Source organism: Protopterus annectens, chromosome 1.part0 (assembly GCF_019279795.1).
Source record: "Protopterus annectens isolate FY-2018-M chromosome 1.part0, PAN1.0, whole genome shotgun sequence".
Classification (NCBI taxonomy): Eukaryota; Metazoa; Chordata; order Ceratodontiformes; family Protopteridae; genus Protopterus; species Protopterus annectens.
In genome coordinates this window covers 1,772,071,669-1,772,094,400 of record NC_056725.1, presented here as the reverse complement: position 1 = coordinate 1,772,094,400, position 22,732 = coordinate 1,772,071,669, and the positions used below count along the sequence as shown (strand labels likewise).

The window sequence follows — 22,732 nt, the reverse complement described above, 5'->3', positions numbered from 1 at the left end:
TCAGAAATGAAGGGGTGCCACTCGGGAATCGTGGCACCCCTTCATTGGGACCCCAAAACTCGGTAAAAACCGAATAATTCAGGACGGTTGGGAGGTCTGGTTGGAATCTGCAGCAACAGAAATTTCAAAGTTGCTAGAAAAAAGTCATCCAACAGCCCCCCTCCCCCTGAAAAGTTAGAATCCAGAGTCTATTCCAGGTTCTTTTTACTTCCAAAGAAGGCAAGAGACCTGAGGCCACTATTGGATCTCAAGTATCTCAGTTTGTCAAGCCAATGAAATTCTGGATAGTGACAGTACGTCCATGTTACCCCTCTTGATGTAAGACAATTGGATGTGCTCTATAGATCTTCAGGAATCCTATTACCATATACATTTTCAGAGTCAGTCCATGCAATTTCTCCGTTTCTGGTTGGGAGCCAATAATAACCAATTTAGGGCACTGCCATTTGGTGTATAAGCTCACCTATGACTGCAAGGGATCCAAGTTTTCCAATATTTAGATGATTGGCTTCTAACTGCTACCTGCAGGGATCTACTACTACAGCACCAAGCATTCCTACTTCGTCTCACAGATCAATTAGGGATAGCAATTAATCATGCAAAGAGCAAACTGCCCCCTGCTCAACACATAGATTTCATAGGTTGTCAGATCAGCACAGTTCAAAAAATTGTCAAACTTCCAATGGCAAGAATACTGTCATTAAGGCTGGTGGTTTCTCATGTACTTCATCAGTTTTATCCAGAAACAAGACTGATTCTACATTTTTTAGGACTGATGGGAGTGGTACAGTGGATGCTGTCGGTTCAGTGGTCAGAGAAGCTTTCATCCCTTCCATGCCAGAATCCATCTCACTCAAATATGCAGAAACCACACAAGTTGGTGGATATCTACTCAGTCTGTGACAGAAGGGAAACGCTTCCATTCACCAGTTCCCTAGGCCACAGTAACCACGGACACTTCCCTTCTAGGATGGGGGCATTTTGAGAGGAAGACTGTTCAAGGCACATGGTCACCTGCAGAGGCCAAACTTCACATTGATATCTTGGCGAGGAGAACAGTCCTCCCAGTATTGCAGGCTTTTCAGGACTACCTACCCAAGTAAGTGATTCCATAATGACAGACAATATGTTGTTGGTATGGTACATCAACAAGCAAGAGGGAACATGTTCATATCCTCTTTGCTGGGAGGCAATGTGAGTTTGGCAATGGTCGATGTCTTCCCGTCAATTTTTGGTAGCAAAGCACATACCTGAGACATCAAGTGTTATAGCAGACAGGGTGAGCAAGTCTATTCTGTTACCTCATGAATGGTCTCTCAATCAGACAGTGGTAATGGAGAATTTCAGCCACTAGGGCCAACCATGTTGCAATCTCTTTGCCTGTTATCTAAACAAGTGCAGCAATTATTTTTGTCCTCATCCCTCCACAGGGACAGTCACTGAGAGATGCTGTAGTCTACACTTGGCTCCTGGGTCTTCTGTGTATGCTTTCCTGCCAATACCTCTCTTAAAATTCATACAGAAGGCTACAGAGATGTAATATCAAGGTGATCCTCATTACCCCGTTCTGGCCCCGGCAAGTTTTATTTCTCTTTCTTAGGCCTTATTTGCTACACCCTCACTGGATGCTGGATCCCATTCCAGATCTCCTCAGTCACCCATCCAGGATGCCTGTACCAAATATTCAAACCCTAAAACTAACCACGTGATTTTTCTAGTTTTAACATTAGCCAAATATGGCAGGCTGTCTTCTCCAGTAGTCCACGTAATTTCTTCTCACAAATAATCAGCCAAAAAGACTTATAAAAGCAAATGGAAAATATTTTCTCTTTGGGTGTCATCCATAGGGTTAGATCCTTTTTCTGCCCCTCTCCAATCCTATACTGGAATTCCTTTCAAAACTTTTCCACCAGGGTTCCAGTTTTTCTACTGTCAAAGTTCAAATGGCTGCCATTTCATATTTTCACATAGGTCGTAATGCACCCATTGCTTCTGTTAGGATATTTAAAGTTTTCCTAAAAAGTACTTTTTTTTTTTAGCTTGAGCCTGCTATTAGAGAACCAATTCCTCCTTGGGATGGCACATTGTTACTTCAGTCATTGACTCTCAAACTTTTTGAGCCAATAGTGTCAGCTAACTTGAAGTTTCTTTCTTGGAAAACTGTTTTCCTGATTGCCATTTACTTCTAATAGAAGAGTTTCAGAATTGCAAGCAATTTCATGCAAGTCACTCTCTTCATCTTTCACAGAGACAGTGTCATTGAGAACAAACCTTACCTTTCTCCCAGAAATTTCATTGGAAGTGAATCTGAATCAGTGCATTGAGCTGTCAGTATTTTTTCCCAAATTACTCTAACAAAGGAGAACATGTGTTTAATTAGATGTTCACAGATAACTTGTATTTTACGTACACCATACCAAATATATTAGAAAATCTGATCAACTTTTTGTCTCCTTGTCCAAAACAATATTGGGACACTGTGTTTCGAAAGTTACACTTCAAGTGGCTGGCGAACTGCTCTCCCTTTGTTTATAAAACTCTAGGGTTATCGCTCCACTCCAAACCTAAGACTTATTCCACTTGAGTGATTGCTACCTCTATAGCATTCTCGAGAAGAGCCACAATTAATGACATCTGTGTAGTGGCAGCCATACCTCCCAACCGTACCGAATTACTCATTTTTTACCGAGTTTTGGGGTCCATATATTGGAGTGCCACGATTCCCGAGTGGCACCCCTTAATTTCTGAATTCCTGGCACTTTTATTTTTAAATTTTATTTCCTGGTTTTTGAGCTGACATCATCACATGCACGATAACGTCAGCTCCTTGAAACGGCCTGCCAGCCTGTCGGAATTGAGCTGAAGCTGAACGTGCATTTCCGGCTGCTCAAATCCTTAACCACAAATCCGCGAAGCCATTTTCACGTGCTTTTTATGAACTGGAGTCTCTTATCTTTATTGAGGTACTTGGAAAGGAAGGGTGTGTGTGACTGCTCAAATCCTTAACTGCGATGCGAGGCATGCCGATTGCCGAGCCATTTTCATGTGCTGCTGCTGGATATTTACTGAGCTGGAGCTGCCTGGAAAGGTAGGAAGAGGGTGTATGTGTAAGGTTGGATAGAATGAGCCATTTTTGCTGCCAAACTGGATATTTACTTAATGAGTGTGTGTTCCTAGACAGGGCCACTGCGAGGACGAGAAAGCAAAGTCTCATCACCGCTTTCTGAAGCTCACTTTAGTTAATATGGTAAATTCCCTAATTCCCCACTTTAGAAACAAAAGGTTGACAGACCCATTTGTTTTATAAGAGAGTGACACCGAGTTTGCAGTGATTATTGCCAGCCTTCCCCATGAACCGAGGTTGCAGTTCCAGTTAATCGGCCTTCAGCAGCATCAAATTTAGGCAGCAGACAGATGTCAGGAAACTTGACCATGAGTCATTCATGTTGCAGATGACTGTTTTTTCTTACTTTCTTTCTCTTGGTTTGTTCTTAACTGTTGACTGCAGAACCAGTGGTGTCTGTGTGTGTGTGTGTGTGTGTGTGTGTGTGTGTGTGTGTGTGTGTGTGTGTGTGTGTGTGTGTGTGTGTGTGTGTGTGTGTGTGTAAAGGCTGTGTATTGGGTCTGTGTGTAACATGATGGGATTGCCTGTTTACTTTCTGCACTGTGTGTTTGTGTGCGACTGGTAGGCAGCAGTTCCCACATTTCCTGCTATGTGTGGATTAAATTTAAACACGCTAGTTGACTGAGCTCTGTTGTAATAGCCCTTGTCTGTACACTTAATCATTACCATTGTTTAAGTGACAGGGACTTGATGCCAGACATGTAAATTTGACCAAAAATACTGATTAGTCACTAGAGACAAGCACATAGACTTTGTAAACTATTAGTCTCAAACAGATTAATGCCAGATTACTGTTCTTCATAAAATATGCATTAACAAAAAAACTTTTTGTATTAAAATTCTGAGTGAATGATACCACAGTGTGCTGTATATTTATTTATTGAGCTGTTGTGTGTGCTGGATATTTATTTAATGAACCATTATGTGTGCTAGATATTTATTAAATGAGCCAGTGTGCTGGTGGAGATTTATTTAATGATCCGTTGTGTGTGCTGGATACTTGTTTAATGAACTGTTATATGTGATGGATACTTGTTTAATGAGTGTGTGTGTATGTGTGTGTGTGTGTGTGTGTGTGTACTTTCATTTTACTGCAGAAACTATGCTTTACTTTAATGGGTGAGGTTCTGAGCAAGTGTGTGTGTGTGCTTTCATTTTACTGCAGAAACTGTGCTTTACTTTCATTTTACTTTAAATGCTGCAGGATGCATCGGCAGGAGTGTACTTTCATTTTACTGCAGACTGTGCTTTAGTTTAATGGGTGAGGTTCTGACCAAGTGTGTGTGTGTGTGTAAATGCCCAGTTGTGATTTAAGGAGATAACCATAGTTCTCAATGTCCAAAGTTTTATGAAATGTTTGGCTCATACATTTGGTCTGTTCTTAAAATTTGTGGTTTTCTAAAAAATCAGTGAGAAGTTGAACTGAATTCACTAAATAACGATAGCCATTTAAGTTTCAGTCTTCCTATCTTTCAGGAAATGCATGGTAAAATAAAACATTTTATTCTAGCAACTTTTCTAAGATTATACAAGCAATGTTTAAAATGTGTCCCTGGTTTGGGGCTTTTGTCTCCCCCCCCCCCCCAAAAAAATAAATGTTGGCTTTTCCAGATGTCTTGTGCTGCATATTTCTTCAGGGACAGAGACGTTTAGTGCTGGTTATGCCAAATCTGTTTGTGTTGTTAGTAGCACAACAGGGAGAAATTAATACTTGCTTTTGATGCAGAAGGCTGTGGGTTCATTGTGAGACCATATTGCTTTGTTTAGCAGATGTCTATTAGTGTTTGTGCATTGTGCTATAAAATGTAAAAATAAAATACAAATAATCATTGTAGAAGTAAAGCAGTATGCACATTAGTGTTTATGGTAAAGGGAGAGAAATAACCAGGTAATGGGACATTGGAATGGCTGGGAACTCTGGTGCCATATTTTGGTTGTCTGTTCTTTTAGTTTGCATTGGTATCCCACAATTCTATCAGAGTGGATGGGGTTACATAATTATGTGTGCAAATTGTATGTTAATCAGCATACAGATTTGTACCTATTTTTCATGGGCCTTGTACAGATTTTTTATGTTTCCAGGTTAAGAGGTATGGTGGCAACTTGGTCAACAGTCCACACCTTCATATCTCAGTACAAGTTGGATGTGCATTCTAGAGCTCACTCAACCTTTGGCACTGCCATTCTCAGGAATTCTTCCATGAGACCACCCAGGTCCTTTAGGCAGCTTGGGAATCTGCCCCAAGTATTGAATCATATAAAAATAGACATCAGATATGAAAGTTATGTACTTTCTATAACATTATATGTGTGTTGTTTCATTTTCATCTGGTTTAACATCCCTCCCTCCTCCCCTTTCCAAATTGGCATATACAATCTTCTGGTGCTTAGACAGCCCCCATCTAAAACCCTGTCTGTATAAGGTCACCTTACCAAGCATAACACCCTTACGTTGTTATTTTCATTCCACAATAGTTCCCTTTATTATCAAGATAGCTTTTCTGTATGGGTAGAATAGTTAGCAAACTTCATCTGAGGTAATTCAGACAGAAAGAGGAAATTGTATGTAGGGGAGGAGTTTGAGTCTCAGATCCAAAGCTCTGACAGAAGGCACCAAGGTCTGATCTGACAACACAAATGAAAAAACAGACAAAAATGAGACAACACGCATCTGTTGTTGTGGTTAAGTATGTAACTTTCATTTTCAGAAAATATGACCAACTGTTTTTTTTTTTTTTTTCCTAAGGCAAGACTTGACAAGCCGAAGTGACCCTGTCCAAATTACTTTCTGATTGTACTTCCTATGCATACTCCTTGAAAAGAATTCCTTTGCTTGCGAAGTCTACAGGTCATGTCACAAGAGCAGTGGCTATATTAACTGCCTTTTTCATGCAAACTTTTATTGATGATATTTGTTCTGCATTTACCTGGTCTGGTACTCATACCTTTGTATCTCACTACAAACTGGATGTGCAGTATAGATGTAGAGGTTCTTTTAGTAACAGTATCTTGTGGAATGTTCTCTCTTTGACCTCCCTGAGGTTTTTAGTGGTTGCTGACTCTGTCCCACAGGTTGAGTCCAGACTGATGAGAGAAATTTGTATACAAACTTTATGTACTTACCATAATGATAGAGCTATGTTTTCTGTATCTGTCCATCTCAACTATCCCTCCATGCCTTCTCCAAATGTCATTTCGTAGTGAGTGCTCCTGATTGGCTTTGATGCTCCAGTCTCGAAGCCTCCACAGGAGGATCTGTTTCTGTGGCCCTCTCTTCCTTGACTGCTTTTTCTCCATCCTAATTATGATTTTGTGGTGGTTCAAAGTTCTCTTCAGGGGGCAAATTCGATCTGAGCAGAGGGTACAACAGTAGGGGCTTATGGACAGAGAAGGAGAGCTCTGTGTCTGAATATTTGGAATATGGCTTGTTTTGGATCTGAGTCTGATCAGATAACCCACAGGTTGAGACAGATGGATACAGATTAGTCATATCTATTATTATAGTAAGTATGTAACTGTAACATCCTTTCATTCATGTACGTCCGATATGACAACCCTCCTTCTATACCCCTTCCCCTCTTTCTAATCTGAATGACATTTTGGCTATAGCTAATCTTGGTTACTTTTCAGGCAAGGTAGTCCATACCTAGATCTTGGGTAATTAAAGCAAGTGGTCTGATATAGGAGGGAAAATTCTTAAAGGGGCACCAGGCTGCAGCCCTGCTGCCGAATCATATCCAGCAAGTAGAGTGAGGATCCACATCTTATCAAGCAGACTTGAATGAACGGCTGTGTCTTTTTGATAAATGCATAACTTTCATTTTTATTCTCTTCAAGTTTATTCTGTATTTATTGATAATTTTATGAATTATTTTTCGAGGCTGGGGCTATAAAACAGCTTACTGGTTCCTTGCTCTTTCTTCCTGTGGACACAAACAGAATAAAATTTCAATACCATCTCTGCCAGTTCAGCAGACTGCTTCCTTGCCTCAGCTGCAGATGGAGTGATCCTGCAGTGGCTATTTAAGGTTCCTGTGACCAGTCATAATTTTCCTTGGGTTACTCTGGTGTGGTCCCTTCAGCCACCATGGACCGGGGGTTAGACATGTCCTCTGCTGCTACTGGAATGTCATCTGTGGGCATGGGAGAACCACACTTGTCTGTCTTGAAGCAAGGAGTGGGAGATGCTTCTCTGCCTAGCAGGACTAAGACTCCTGCTCCCCTGAATAATATACCTGACATGAGTATGTCTGCTTCTGTGGTCATTCCAGTCAAAAGTTAAACATTTATCATCTTCTTCCTCTGTTACCTTAGATAAGGAAGATTTATTTGGCTTAGCTGAGGGATTTAGCTCAGGCTGTTAACCATTTACATTCTGTTTTTTTTGGTGAAAGGAAAAGAAATTCTTAAGCTTCTGAAAATGTTCAGTGTTATGGACAGGAATTATAATTATACCTCATTCAATTATTTCTCTTCAGACAACAGAATGGGATTATGCAGAGAATACTACTACTGATTTTTCTTTGGAAGAATTTTCCTTTTCTGAAACAATAGAGTGAATCAATATTTTAAGAAGGTACAAAATGATATTCCAGTTTCATTGAAAAATATGATTTATTACAGATGGAATTTCATCAGCATACTGCTGGTTCCTCCTGTTCTTCCAGCTTTGAAGGATGTTTTTATGATAGCCTACAACATGCCTGTCTGTCATCCTACAGCCCTTACAAAGGTAGATAGACTGTACAAGGCTCCTCAACCTTATAAAAACGTATTTTTAATCTCAGATCTGACTTTGTAGTGATCTCTTTGTCCAGTCCTTTTGCAACTAAGCATTTAGTAAATGTTAATCCCTGTTTTTAATTCCTGTTTGTCTGACAAGGATGGGAAAGCTTTTGATAGATTTGGAAAAGACTGTATTCCTGCCAGTCTGTTTTTAGACTTCCTAATAGAAAAGCCCACATATGAAAGATTTTGCTTGCTTATTTTGAAAATATGAGAAGTATTACTGCCACTTTTCCTTCATCTGAGTGTGAATCTGCTCTAAATACTCAGTAACCAAACATCCTTTGAAGTGTTCTTATGACTCAGCTGATGCCTCTTCCAGAGCAGCACATACTGGGTCTGTGATGAGAAGGTTTGCATGATTACATGCTCAACATTTGCTTGAAGATGTAAAAGCTGATATTTTGAATTATCCTCTTGGTAAAGAGGTTGTATTTCAACCATCTGTTGATGAGGTCACAAAGAAGATGAGTTTGGGAAACTGTTTAAATGGATGACAAAGATTTGTCAGCATTCCTTCCCCATGTTTGTTAAAGGATTAAACTGTAACTCAGGATCCTTTTATATAAAGAAAATAAATAGATTCAGTAATCTTTAGGTAAGCAGATGTCCAAAAACAATGGCAAAGAGGTTCTAAAAAGAAAAGGGGGGAGGCTTACAGAAACAAGAACAGTTCATCTGAATAACTGTCTACAGACTGTAACCCCCCCCCCAATCTGTCTCAAATTATGGTTCTTAATTTCTTTCTTTTTCTTTCTTTCTTTCTTTTTCTTTTGGCAACAGATAATTTCAGACAAAAGGATTAGCCATCAGGGGTACACATGGCAGTGAGATTCCCCTACATCGTTTTCAGGGGATTCCTCCTCATTGACCACGTTAAACCAGGAGCATAGCATGGCGGAACAATGGTGCAGTGTACATTCTGTGCATTAAAGGACTAAAGGAAAGGAGTCTTGTTCATTTAATTTTTTTAACTGATAAATGTATATGCTTTCTTTGAAAGAAAGCATGTATTATTATCTTTGTTTAGACAAAGTAAGCCAGGCCAGCCATGGGACACTGACTTCAAACAGCATCTGTCAAAGGCTTCAGTCCGTTTTACTGTACGTGGCCACAGAATATTGTTTACTGCCAGAAGCCCAAGTCAGTGAATGTTAGTGTGTGCTCATAGCAAAAGAAGCAACAGTTGGTGTTTATACAGTCCTAAAACAAGCTGTAAGCCCCCTTGCTATTGTATTTCTTGATGTCTGTGTGTTGTTTCTGTGCTGACCAATATATATACTTAAAAAGATAATTCAGATACAGAAAACTGCTAAACAAATTATGAAATATTGAACTCCAGACACAGTAAAATAAAAACTAATTTAACTATGTAAAAAATGAATTCCTTTTCTGAGCAATTTTAGGGATGCTGACTGAACTGGGGATATTTTTTTCAGGAAGTAAAGTAACCAATTCATGTCAATGGTCTTATTAAGGTGAATAATTTACCTTTATTCTAAATACATTACAATTTCTGCATGTTATTTGAATTATATTTTAAATATACAGTATCTACACAGCCACCCCAAAGTACATTTCATTTAATATACATTATTTGTGTAGAGGATATTATTAACTAATCCTTCCTCCATAGATGACATTCCTACCACTTAGGTTACTCTTAGTTTGTAAGATAGTTAATTAAATGTTTTCTATGAATGTTGGCAGATGTCCTGACTGAAATCACTGTTGTAATATTCTTAACATATGGGTTTTCGTCTGCTTATCACAAAGATGACACTTGATCATCTCCTAAATATTCTTATATAAAGTGTGACAGCTACTAGAAAAAATACTTGAAATCTCAGGACATTTGCCATTTTGCCCAAATAGGGATTATCCTGCATAAAGAGGGACAAGTGGGAGCTCTAGCTCAGATAGGCTTGAGCAGTCTAACCTTTTAAGAGATGTCTGGAAGAAATGTGCATGGAATAGTATTAGGTCATTTAATTTTGTATTTTGAAAGCAAAGGAAGCAAAAAAAGCAACATACAGAACTTCTGATTGGGTATAACTACATCATATTTGTTTCTATTTATGTACACTGTAAAAAATCTATTAAATTAATTGTATTTGCAGTGCTAGCCATCGCTCAGATAAAACAAAAAGTGAGATCAGCATTGGTGAAGAAATTGAAGAAGAAATTTCTGAAGGAGAGGACTTGTTCAAAGTAAGTTTACTGCCAAAATGAATTTATTCATGTTTGCCCGTTCCTCATTGTTACCTGAGAACTTTTTCATTATTGCTTATATATTATTTGTTCATGTATATAAACAGCACATTTTCATATTCATTCTAACCTTTACAATACATGCCTAACAGTATGAACCGTAAGTGCATTTCATAAGGTTATAGAACCAGATCATTATACTAAATTATAATGCTTTCATGACTATCTTAATCAGTCTGTAGTATTTTCCAGAACATCTGCAACATCAGCTTGGTCTTTTCACACCTAAAAGCTTAACAGTCTAGTCCAATGGGTAGTTTGATTTGACCCATAATTTATACACGTACATAGACACGCACACATCTTTGCATATGTCATTGTGTGTGTGTGTGTGTGTGTGTGTGTGTGTGTGTGTGTGTGTGTGTGTGTGTGTGTGTGTGTGTGTGTGTCTGTCCGATTTTGATTGTGTAAGTACATATATATAGCACTAGACTTATCAAAATATTACAACAGTGGAAAGCTTGCTACCTAACATGTTCATGGCTGGGGAATTTAATACTTTGGGTTTACTTCATATGCTGAAGTAAATGTGTTTTTTGTAGCACAAGTTTGCGGGAGGAAATCAGTGTATGCTAATGACCTCAAAAACTGACACCTTTTACGTGTTTTATATTTTGGGTACACTGATTCCTAAAACTTTTAGATTTTTCTTGTGTTAGTTTTCCCAATTCATGTTTAGTGATTTTACAGCATCCTTACATGTTGTTGTTGTTGTATCTTTCGGCTTTTCCCGGTTAGGGGTCGCCACAGCGGAACTCCGGTCCGCTAATGATTGGCAGTAGATTTTTACGTACCGACTTGCCAGGCCTGACCCACAACCTTCAATGAAGGTACGCCCATTCACGCATGTCTCCACACAGAAGACGCTTTAGCTGAGAATCGAACAGGACAACGTCTTACTGTGAGGCAACAACAAAACATGCAAAATCCCTGTACCATCACTGGCTGTCTGAAACCTTTTGGTCATGTGAAAAATCAGCGTGTTTGGAATGTGCTAGCCTTTCATATGAAAGTAATCAATTTTTTCCCCACATCTTGATTTACTAACTCAAAAAAAAATGATTTCACAAAGTCTAAAACAGACACTGCAATTTAAAATGTTGTGACTTACTTTTGTATTGCTATGCATTTTTGCGGGAGAAGTATGACAGTGGTGAAGCAAGCTAGATGTGTTTCTGTGCCCCACAGCTGCAACTCATTATACTTTGACTTAGGAATGGGGTCCATTCCCATCATGGTACTAGAAACCCAAAAGACTTGGAGAAATTAAACCATGAAAATATTCCATTTTTTTTCATTTGTTTCTTTATTTCTATGATATTTACTAATGATTTAACACTACTGTAGTTGTTTTTTATCATTAAATCATAATTTTGTAACAAATTACTTAATTTGCATTTTCTGTAAATATTTTTTTTTATTTCTGACAAGGGAACCTCTAAGTAAATGTTTATTTGTGTTATTTATAAAAGGTTTTTGTTTGATTTAAAAGCATATATCTGATTTTTGACTCAGTTTGGGCAAGTGAATTTTACTTGATACTGTGACTTGGTGTGCTGTTGTTTACTACACTGTTTAGATTGTGGAACAAGGCTTCACATGGTGTAAACTGCTGTAGCCGCTGTATTTTTTTATGTTGAGCCCTATTTGCTGTGTGGGACACAGTCTATATTTTATATTATTGCTGCCCTTAGTCAGCCCTTATTTGTGTTAGTGTATTATTTTGGCTATTTCTCCCCTTACTTGATAGATCCTGATACGCCTGCATCCCATCAAGTCCAGTATATACTACTGTTTTATATTAACTAAGGCTATTCAAAGTATCCGAAGTGTGCAAAGTGTTTGCATGTGTGTGCAGTATTACAGTGCAGTTATTTTTGCAAAGTAAAGTTGTTTCAAAGAATATTTCACAAAGTAGAGTTCTTTCAAAGCATATTTCTCAGAGTACAGTATTTTGAAGAGCTTTTTGTGCATTTGAATATTATTACAAGTACCTGGTGTATGTGCATGTTCATACATATTTACAAGGGCCATTTTGCATTCTGTTTTACTATAATCTGTGGGCATGGCAGGAGGATTTCTCAGACCCACCCAGCTTGTGTTTGATAACAATGTTGCAGAAAATTGGAGAGTGTTTGAGCAGGAATACAATATTTTCATAAAGGCTGTTTTTTCTGACAAAGATGCACATACAAAAGCATTTATTCTGCTTAATTTAGCTGGTTCAGAGGCCATTGAAAGAGAGCGTTCATTTGTGTGTGCTCCTGCTGTGTTTGCAAGGGAGGGGGAAGACCCTATAGTGGTACTGGCTGAAACAAGGGAAGATCCAGAGTACTTAAAATATAAATATAGAGAAATGTGTAACCCCCAAATGAATATTACAATGGAAAGACACATATTTTACATAAGGGATCAAAAGCCTAGTGAAACTTTTGCAGCATATATAACTGACTTGAGAAATAAGGCCAAAACGTGCAGATTTGGTGATGTGAGAGATGAGTTGATAAAGGACAGGCTTGTATGTGGTATTAATAATGACACAGTGAGAAAGATTTTGCTTTGAGACAGTGATTTAACATTAAATAAGGCCATTGAGATTTGTCAGATATATGAGCTTACAGAAAAGCACACAATTATGCTTACAAATGCAAATAGCTGCAGAAGGCACAGTAGCAAAACTCATGTTGATAGTATGCAACACATGGTTAAAGGAAACAGGCCCAAGCAGACAACAACTACTGCAGGTCCTGTAACAGTCCCTGGGAAACCCCAAGTCTTTCCAGCAAATTCCAAAGCATGCTCAGTGAAGCATACGGGTGAGTCAGCAAAGTCAAAACATGTGCCCCCACTCAGCTTTTATTTTCAACTGTCATAATTGGTGTGGAAATCATGAACCCAAAACAGAAAAATGCTTAGATTTTTGTCATCAGTTTCATTCTTGCAATAAATGGAATCATTTCAAACGTTTTTGTAAATCAAACAAGGCACATTCTTTTATTAAAAAAGGGCATTCCAAGAGGCAAGTTGATCAATTAGAAAGTTGCAACCCTACTTTTTATGTTGTTGGTGTGACTGTGCTTGGTGAAACAGTCAATGCAGTAGGTAGATTTCTGAGCAAAGAATGAGATCTTTTGTACTGTTTGTTAATGGGTGTGTCCCATAGAGCTCAAAGTAGATACTGGCTCAAAGTGCAATGTTATGTCAGCAGAAACATTTGTTAGAGTAAAAACTGCAGAACAACTTGATTTGACAAAGTGTGCGAAGCTTGTTGCTTATGGTGATGAAGAGATTCAAACCGAAGGCTCAGTAGGGATTTCATGCCATTCTGGTGGGAACAGCTATGACTTGCAACTTTTCGTAGTCAAGAGACAAGTGCAGTCATTATCAGGCCTCAGAGACCGTTTGAAAATGGGACTGCTTTCATTTAATAAAGAAGTTCACAATGTAAGCCTGAATGACAACAGCTCACATTTCGCCCAAACAATTTTTTCTGACTGTACTGATATTTTTGAGACAAACTAGGCGAATTACCAGTTGTGTACTCCATGAAGTTAGACCCAGAGGTCAGCCCATTTATCAAACCGGCATGGAAAGTTCCATTAGCTATGCGGAGTCAAAGCCGAGCTAGACAAAATGCTGCAGCTAGGAGTAATTTGTCAAGTAGAAGAACCTACTAAATGGGTATCTTCCATGGTGGTAGCGCGTAAAAAAAAGCTCAGATGATATTAGAATATGTATTGATCCAAGAGATCTGAACAAAACATTAAAATTACCTCATCATTCTATGCGCACAGTCGAAGAGGTTGCTGCCCTCATGCCAAACACCACTGTTTCTCTGTCTTAGGTGCAGAAAGTTCATTTTGGCAAATTTTGCTTGACCGAAAATCTTCATTGTTAACCACATAAGATACAGATTTCTGAGAATGCCATTTGGAATAAAGTCTGCCAGCGAAGTCTTTCAGCGTGCGATGGAGCAAATGTTTTCTGACTATCCATGTGCTGTTATAGTAGCTGATATTTTAGTTGGAGGCCATGGTAAAGTTGAACATGACAGAAACCTCAAGAAAGTTCTGGAAAGAGCATGTGAAGTGAATCTTAAGCTGAATCCTCAGAAGTGCAAGTTCAGGCTATGAGAAGTTACTTATGTTGGTCACTTGTTTACCAGTTCAGGTTTGCAACCCGATCCTTCCAAGCAAGCAACAATTCTTGAGATGCCAGCTCCAGAAAATTTTCCAGCCGTACAATGTTTTCTTGGCATGGTCAGCTATCTAGGCAAGTTCATTCCAGATTTAAGCCAACTTTCAGCACAGCTGAGAAGCTGACATGCAAAGATGTAATTTGGTCATGGTCTGAGCAACACCAATGAGTATTTGATGCCCTAAAACAGAAAATTGCCAACCCACCAACTCTCAGCTACTATGATGTTCATAAACCAGTTACTCTTTCCTGTGATGCTTCTAAGTTTGGTCTAGGTGCAGTCATTCTTCAGGAGGGTAGACCAGTAGTGTATGCATCGAGAACTCTTACCCAGACTGAGATGCAATATGCCCAGATTGAGAAAGAACTTTTGGCAATTGTGTTTGCATGTTCAAAGTTCCATGATTATATTTATGGTCGACCTATCCAGATCAAAACTGATCACCAACCTCTTGTTACTATTTTGAGATAGTAGCATACAGCTACAGCTAGACTGCAATGTGTGATGCTCAAATTGCAGAAGTACAGTTTCACTCTTGTTTACACTAAAGGCAAACTTCTTTATCTTGCTGATGCCTTATCCAGATCACCCAGAAAAAACACAGAACAGCATAACAATAAGTAACTTTATTTTGTGGTCATTGATGTGAGATATTTTTCTTCCACACATCTTGATGAGCTTAGAACTCACACAGCTTCAGATCCAATTCTGCAGAAGCTCAACCACTTTATCAGTTGAGGAAAGCCTTCAAAGCAGTCTTGTTTACCAGTAGATGTGCAACCGTACTTTCCATACAGAGATGAGATTTTGTCAGACGATATCATCATGAAAGGTCCTAAAGTGATTGTTCCAAAATCCTTGCAACAAGAGTATAAGATCTTCCATCGTGGCCACCCTGGAATTGATTATACCATAAGAATGGCAAGAGGTCTAGTATTTTTGGACTTCTATGTCAAGAGATATTGAGAAAGTACTTTCATCTTGTTCAGTATGTAACAGTACAAAGCCGCATCAACAGAAAGAACCACTTCAGTTGAGCCAGATTACTGAACTACCTTGGTTGACAGTAGCCACAGATATCTTTGAGTGGAATGGTCAACATTACTTGGTGTTGGTAGACTCTTATTCAAATTGGTTTGAGATTGACCTACTTCAAAATCTAACTTTCAGTCAAACAATAGGGATGTCTTTCTAGTCATATGTTGCAGTATTCATAACAGTAGGGAGTTGCGGCCTGCAGCACCGTCTTCCAGTCAGTATTCCAAAGTCTTTGCTTCAGGAGGGTACATCTGACATCCCTTGTCAGGGCCATAAACCGAGGTAGGGTATAAAAGTGATTTCTGCATGCACCCTCCTCAGAATTTTCCTGCTACAGTGAATGCCAGATGCCTGTTTGCCAGTTCCGAAAGAAGATCGCGTTTTCCGACGACCATTAAAAGTCTCCAGACCAGACTACCATTCTCCTGCCGATACAGATAAATGCCCTGTTGTATTTTTTTTCATTACCTTTGATTATTAAGTCTTACATGTCAGCTAGAAAAGGGAAGTGTACTTGTGCGAGACAAATTCCTCACAAGGACGTGCATGAGAAGAGCCTTTTTTGCTTAGGAGAGGCCCAGAACCATACATCCTGCCCTATTTGCAAATCCTTCTTACCGAAAACGTTTGTAGCCGTCTTGCCGCACTGAAATTGTACTTAGAAAATCAGAAACTCCGACGTCTTGCACTCTGTATGGGGGCATCTGAAAAGCCACAAGGAAGAAGGCCAAGAAAGTTAGGCTGGAATCCCACGCTGGGTCTCAGGCGTCCGAGAAGGTTCTTGAGGCTAATGAATCCCCGGCATCTTCCCAGACATCTGTTTCCAAGCTAGGCCCGGGAACCTCAATGGAAGTCAGGGTGGTGGGAACTTTGAGTACGTCTGCTGAGGCTGTTCAGCCATCAGGTCCTGATGGCAGAGGGGAACCATGTCTCAGTCAGTCAGAGGGCCTTGCTCCTTCACTTCCACCCAGGCAGACATCTGCTCTGATTCTCTCTGCACCAGTTACTCCCATAAAGAAAAAGAAAACGGTTAAACACCCTTCCTGGATGGGAATTTCTTTTCTCAAAGCCTTTTTAAGGCTTTTCAGGCCTTACAGACACAACAGGCCCCACCAGCCCCCTCACCTCTACCTGCTTTACAGGTATCAGAGGAAGAGTATTCCTCTTCAGATGAATCTGTTTCATATGAAACCCAAATAAAGTCCCCAAAGGATTTCATCACCCCAGAGGAGGAAGACTCCATTACTCCTGAGTCTCCAGGGGAAGAAATCACCTTTGGAGACACAATCTCCCTTATGAGGGAGCATTTTAAATGGCATTATGAGGTAGCATTTTAAATGGCAGGCCTCTGAAGTATTTGACATCAAGAAAAGGTACTTCAGCCTTTTACAAATGGAGCAACTTTCTCCTTCAGCAGTGGCCCCCTTGCTACCTGCCTTCCAGGGTGCTGTCTTGACTGCTTCTTAATCCCCTGACTCTCAACCACCAGCTTCTAAACGACCGGACTGATTCTACAAGGTCCCTCAGGATACCCAATACCTATTTAGGAACCCACCAGTAAACCTAGCAGTTGTCGCTGTCTCTGCTGACAAATCATCTAGGGGAACTACCTTCAAATGATCTTTATCCCACAGACAAAGACAGTAAATTCATGGACAGAATAGGCAAGAAAGTTTATACCTCCTCAACTCTGGCTATTAGAGTTCTCAGCTATCAAACACATATGGCTAGATATGTCCTGGATACCATTACCAAGGCCTCCACATTACTGTCTGAGGCTCCAGACTCTCCCATTAAAGCACAAATAAATGCCCTCCTCTGCACTGTATCCCAAGTAACTAGGCACTCACAGTGCAGTTATGATGCTGTGGAAGCCTCATCTAAGTCTGCTGCATCTGGATCAGACTTGAGGCAATACTCTTGGGTGAGACTAGAACCCCTACCCATGGATGTGCAAAGAAAATTGTTGGATGCACCCCTAGATAACAAAGCTCTGTTCGGACAAGCCTCAGCAGAACTCCTAAAATCCCTTCAAGAAAAGGGTAAGGAACTCCAAAACCTTAAACACCTATTGGTGTCTCCTATTCCAAGATACCACAGGAATTATCCACAAAAAACTTCCTTTGTCAGAAAGCAGTTCTCTCACTCTGCTTCACAGTCTATAGGACACAGACAAACCAGGAAAAACTCTACTCCTAGATTTCCAACCAGTTTGTCCACTACGCCCTTTCGAGGGCAGTCTGACCACTCCAGACCGCCTCCTCTGTGACTAGCCACCCTAGCACCAAAACACCCCACTTTCCCTCCAACATACCATCTCCCTTCCCTCCTGGCAGATAATCACATCAGAACAATGGGTGCTCTCATCATTCAGTCAGGCTATTTCATGACTTGGTAGATGCTACCCCCCTTTCGAGGTATCCTTCAACCACCTGCAAGCCAAACCCTCCCCCCCACCCCCCATCATTCAATGACTTCTAGATCAAGGTACCATAGAACAGTTACCATGCCATCAAAGAAACATAGGCTTTTTTAACTCTAGAATGTTTTTGGTACCAATGAAGGACGGCCCATGGAGGCCAATCCTAGACTTAACCTTTCTAAACCTCTTTCTCAAAGTTCCCAGTTTCAAATTGGTTATCTTACCCCTGCTCTTACCACTCATTCCAACTCAGGCTTTCATGGTAGCCCTGGATTTGAAGGATGCCTACCTACACATCCTTATTCACCCAGATTACAGGAAATACCTCAGATTTGCAATAGGCTGTTGCCATTTGTAATTCTCTGCCTTGCCCTTTGGACTCTCAACTGCTCCCCGAGTCTTCACAAAGTGCCTGGCCCCCGTCTTCGCTCACTGCAGGACTCAGGGTATTCAGATATACCCATACCTGGACAACCTGCTCATTCTTCATCAAGACCGCCCAGTCCTCCTTCATCTACAACAGGTAATCTCCACCCTAACTCAGCTAGGGTTCACCATAAACCATGAAAAGTCTCACCTGATCCCCTCCCAAGACCTGGTTTTCCTGGGATGCAGGATCAGAACAGACAAAATGAAAGCCTTCATTCCAGATCAAAGAATTCTAGAACTTTGTCTATACTTCCAAAAACTTCTCTCCCACACTTCTTTGCCAGCTCGAGCAATCGTAAGAGTTCTAGGCCACTTGGCATCACTTATACCCATGTTGCCCCTGGCAAAACTCCACATCTGGAAAATCCAGTGGGTCCTGAAAAACTTATGGAGCCAACACTCTCAGCCCCTGGACACCCCTCCCCTTACTTCAGTGTTTGAAGAAGGAACTCCAGTGGTGGTTATCAGCTCTCCACCTCAAACAAGGGGACCACCTTCAGGTCCCTGCGCCCTTCCATCAGGTCTCCACAGATGCTTCTGACCTGGGGTGGGGGGCAGTGCTACTTACAAACCAAAAACAACTCTCGGTGCAAGGCACTTGGTCCAACCCAAGACAAAAGGACCAGCTCAACATCAAAGAAATGAGGGCTTTACACTTGACCCTGTTAACCTTCAAATCAAACCTTCAGCCAAGAACCCTGAAAGTAATCACAGACAATATGATGGTCTTGTGGTACATAAAGAAGCAGGGGGGAACAAAGTCCTAGCCTCTGTGCGGTCTAGCAATCCAGATCTGGAACCTAGCAGTATCTTCCCACATTCATCTGGTAGCTGTTTATATCCCTTCACAGAGAATGTCATGGCAGACTTTCTGAGCAGAACTTCAGCTCCAAGTCACAAATGGATGCTTCACAGGGAAGTATTTCTGGACATAATCTACAGGTGGAGTATTCCACAAGCAGATCATTTTGCCTCCGCCCAGAACAGACAGCTGCCCAAATTCTGCACAAGGAATCCGCATCCACAAGCGTGGAAAGTGGACGCCTTCTCCTTCTCTTGGGAGGGAATGTACCTTTATGCTTTCCCCCTCTTCACCTTAATTCAGAAAGTCCTTCTGAAAGTATATTGGGACAACCCAAAAATCCTACTGGTGACCCCCTTTTGGCCAAGACAACATTGGTTTCCCTTCCTACATCTACTAGCCAAGGGCAATCACCGCAGGTTACCCCATTGAATAGACCTGCTCACACAGGACAGGGAATCCCTACCACACCCTCAGGTGAACAATCTGAAATTAACCTTATGGGCGATAGGGTTTTGATCCCCTACAAACACCTATACTCAGAGGACGTGCTCAATGTTCTGCAGGAGGCTAGAAAACCTAGTACCAGGAGAAGCTATGTATCCAAATGGAACAGATTCTCCTACTGGTGTCAGCAAAAAAACAGGACCTTCTGACTACCTCTGTACTTATGGTCCTTTCCTATTTGTGTGAGCTACTTCACTCAGGACTAACATACTCATCAGTCAAAGTGTATTTATCTGCCATCTTTGCCTGTCTGCCTATCTCCCCTCCTCTGGCTTCCAGACTGGAGGTCAGACTTTTCCTCAAAGGGGTGCTTCACATCAGGCTTCCCAGGAAACCTATCCCTCCCCCTTGGTACCTGATCTTTGTACTAGAAAAACTTACATTGCCACCCTTTGAACCAGCTCATTCAGTATTCCTGAAGCTATGCACACTGAAAACAGTGCTACTAGTGGCCCTTACATCTGCCAGGAGGGTATCGGAGATACACAGTCTCATGGTTACCTCCCCCTACCTTATTTTCCACAAGAACAGAGTTGCTCTCTGGACCAACCCTTCCTTCATGCCAAAGGCGGTTAATGAACTTTCACTAAACCAGACCATTAACCTACCTTTTTTCTACCCTCAACCACAAAATTCCTCAGAAAGGACTCTCCATTCCTTGGATGTCCACAGACATCTGAGGTATTACCTAGACAAAGCCAAACCTATCAGAAAGTCAGATCAACTTTTCATCTCCTTCCACCCAAGAGCTCTAGGGAAGGCAATCTCCAAGCAAACCATCTCTTCATGGATTTCAAAATCCATTACCTTAAGTTACTCTTACCATGGTAAATCCCTGTACGGTCAAGTCAAACCTCACTCCACCAGGGCAGCGACTTCCTCAGCTGCCTTTTTCAAAGGAATTTACTGCAATTCCATCATGGAAGCTGACAGCTGGGCTTCTGTCCACAGCTTTACCAAACATTACAAACTGTGCCTAGTCTCCATGGTAGGGTTTGCCGGGTCCATCCTTCAAGGACACATTTACCAGGGAACCCAATCCTCAGCCCAGAAACATACCTAAAAGCTCTGGTACTCTCCCTACTGTTCTGAATACTACAACATGTGAATAGAAGGACAGAGAATAGTTGTGTAGGAACTTACCATAACATGAGATGTCCTTCTCTTCCATGTTGCAGCATTCAGTCCCCCCACCTACCTCTCTACCTTTCCAGCTTACATACCATGCGGACTTGTGGGGACATAACCCTTCTATTCCCCAGTTCTCCACTAAACACAAACTTCCTGTTACCCTGACTCCAGCCTACATGTAATTCTAAGGGCTCCCTTGGGACCCTTCTACCCACAGGAGCACTACTGTATGCAGCAGTTCATTCTGAAGAGGGTGTGTGCAGACGTCACCTTTATACCCTACATCGGTTTATGGCCCTGACAAGGAACGTCAAATGTACCCTCCTGAAGCAAAGACTTTGGTATGCTGGCCAGAAGGTGGCACTTCAGGCAGCAATTCCCTACTGTTACGAATATTGCAACATAGAAGAGAAGGACATCTAAGGTTATGGTAAGTTCTTGCACAACTATTCTTTATAGAGGTAAATTGATGTGTGGGGTATTTAGAATGCTTTGCATTCCCAGGTTCTCCCCTAACAAGGCATCCAACTTCAAAGGGCAGAACAAACAAAAATCCCAGCCGAACGAGATTAAGAGTATAAGAGGAAATGGGAGGGGGGGTGATGCTTTCAAACCAAATAAAAGGACTTCCTTTTCCAAAAAAAAATCATTCCCCTGCTGAACAATGACAATGCCAATACTTGGGGCATCCCATCCCTTCCTCCTGTCCCTCCTCCCTGTTCCCCTTCCCCCAGGCTTTCACTTACTCCAGCAGCTTGGCCAAAAATTGTCTTAGGCAAGTGGGTGCTGAGAATAATTCAATGAGGATACCCTTAGCAGTGGAAAATCCTCCTCCCTTCAGGAAAATCCCCCTGCTGGACCTGACACATCTGTTCTGTGTGGTACTGCTTCACAAGTTGCAAGCAGGGGTTATAGCATTAATTCCTGCACCACAAAAAGCAAAAGGATTTTACACCAGAACCTTTTTCGTACCCAAAAAAGAATGTAGTGGACACCAGTGTTAGATCTGATGTACCTAAATGCCTTTCTGAAAGTACCTTAACTCAAAATGTTCATCCTGCAGAAGGTCATACCACTTCTTTCAGATTACTTTTAAATGGTGACTTTACATCTGAAGGATGCTTATCATTACATTCCAATTTCTCCCAACTTCAAATTGAACATAAAGTCCTGTCTCTCACCCTCAGGAAAAATTGCCTTCCTGGAGTGCATGATGGACACCACAAAAAAGTATGGCCTTTCTACCAGAAGACAAAGCCTTAATTGTTAAGAACATTTTCAGGAATTTCCCTATTCAAGAAGCTGTCTGCACAAGATTCTAGACCTTATGGCATCAGTGAAGCTCATAACCTCACTGACCAGACTCCACATGAGAAACATTCAATAGTACTTAAAAAAAATGTTGGACCCAGCATCTGCTTTACTTGGAGTTCCAGGTACCAGTGCTGGATTTTCTGAAACAAAATGTCTCTCAATACAGACCTGCATTTCTCCTTCAGATCCCAGTTCAGTCAGTCCAGACAGACTCTTCAGATTTTGTATGGGGAACACTGTCCAGGGAAGTTCTAGTGCAAGGTGAATGGAGTCCTCAAGACACTACAAAGCACATAAACTTCAAAGAAATGTTAGCAGTCCTTCAGACTATAACAGTTCTTCACCACTTATGGTATCTGGGTCCCCTTTTATTGGTCACAGACAACACCATAGTCATGTCGTACCAGAACAAACTAGGGGGTACAATGTCGTACTATCTTTGCCGGTTGGCAGTGATAGCTTGGGAGTTACCCTTACAGCATTTTCTAATGCTTCAGGTCTCATACATAACGTCAGAGCAAAACCTAGTGGCAGACAGATTAAGTAGATCCCAGATGGACCCTCACAAGTGGGAAATCTTAACAGAAGTCTGCATGAATTTGGTCCGGCTGTGAGGAGGAGTTCAAAAAGTTCTGTTTGCTTTCTTTCAAAACAGAGAGTTGGAAAAATTCTGTTTGAGGCATTTTTGTAAGTCTTGCTTGGAGGACACAT

General features: G+C 40.9%; 1 protein-coding gene across 7 annotated transcripts in view; it reads left to right on the top strand.

The window, feature by feature from the left end:
* Positions 1-22,732, top strand: part of CEP43 (centrosomal protein 43) — a 2,274,574-nt gene that overhangs the window by 2,121,781 nt on the left and 130,061 nt on the right. For all 7 annotated transcript variants that reach the window (XM_044069398.1, XM_044069434.1, XM_044069407.1 and 4 more), the window contains one exon: positions 10,030-10,120. In XM_044069398.1, the coding sequence (XP_043925333.1) occupies positions 10,030-10,120 (91 nt within the window). The remainder of the gene's footprint in view (positions 1-10,029; positions 10,121-22,732) is intronic.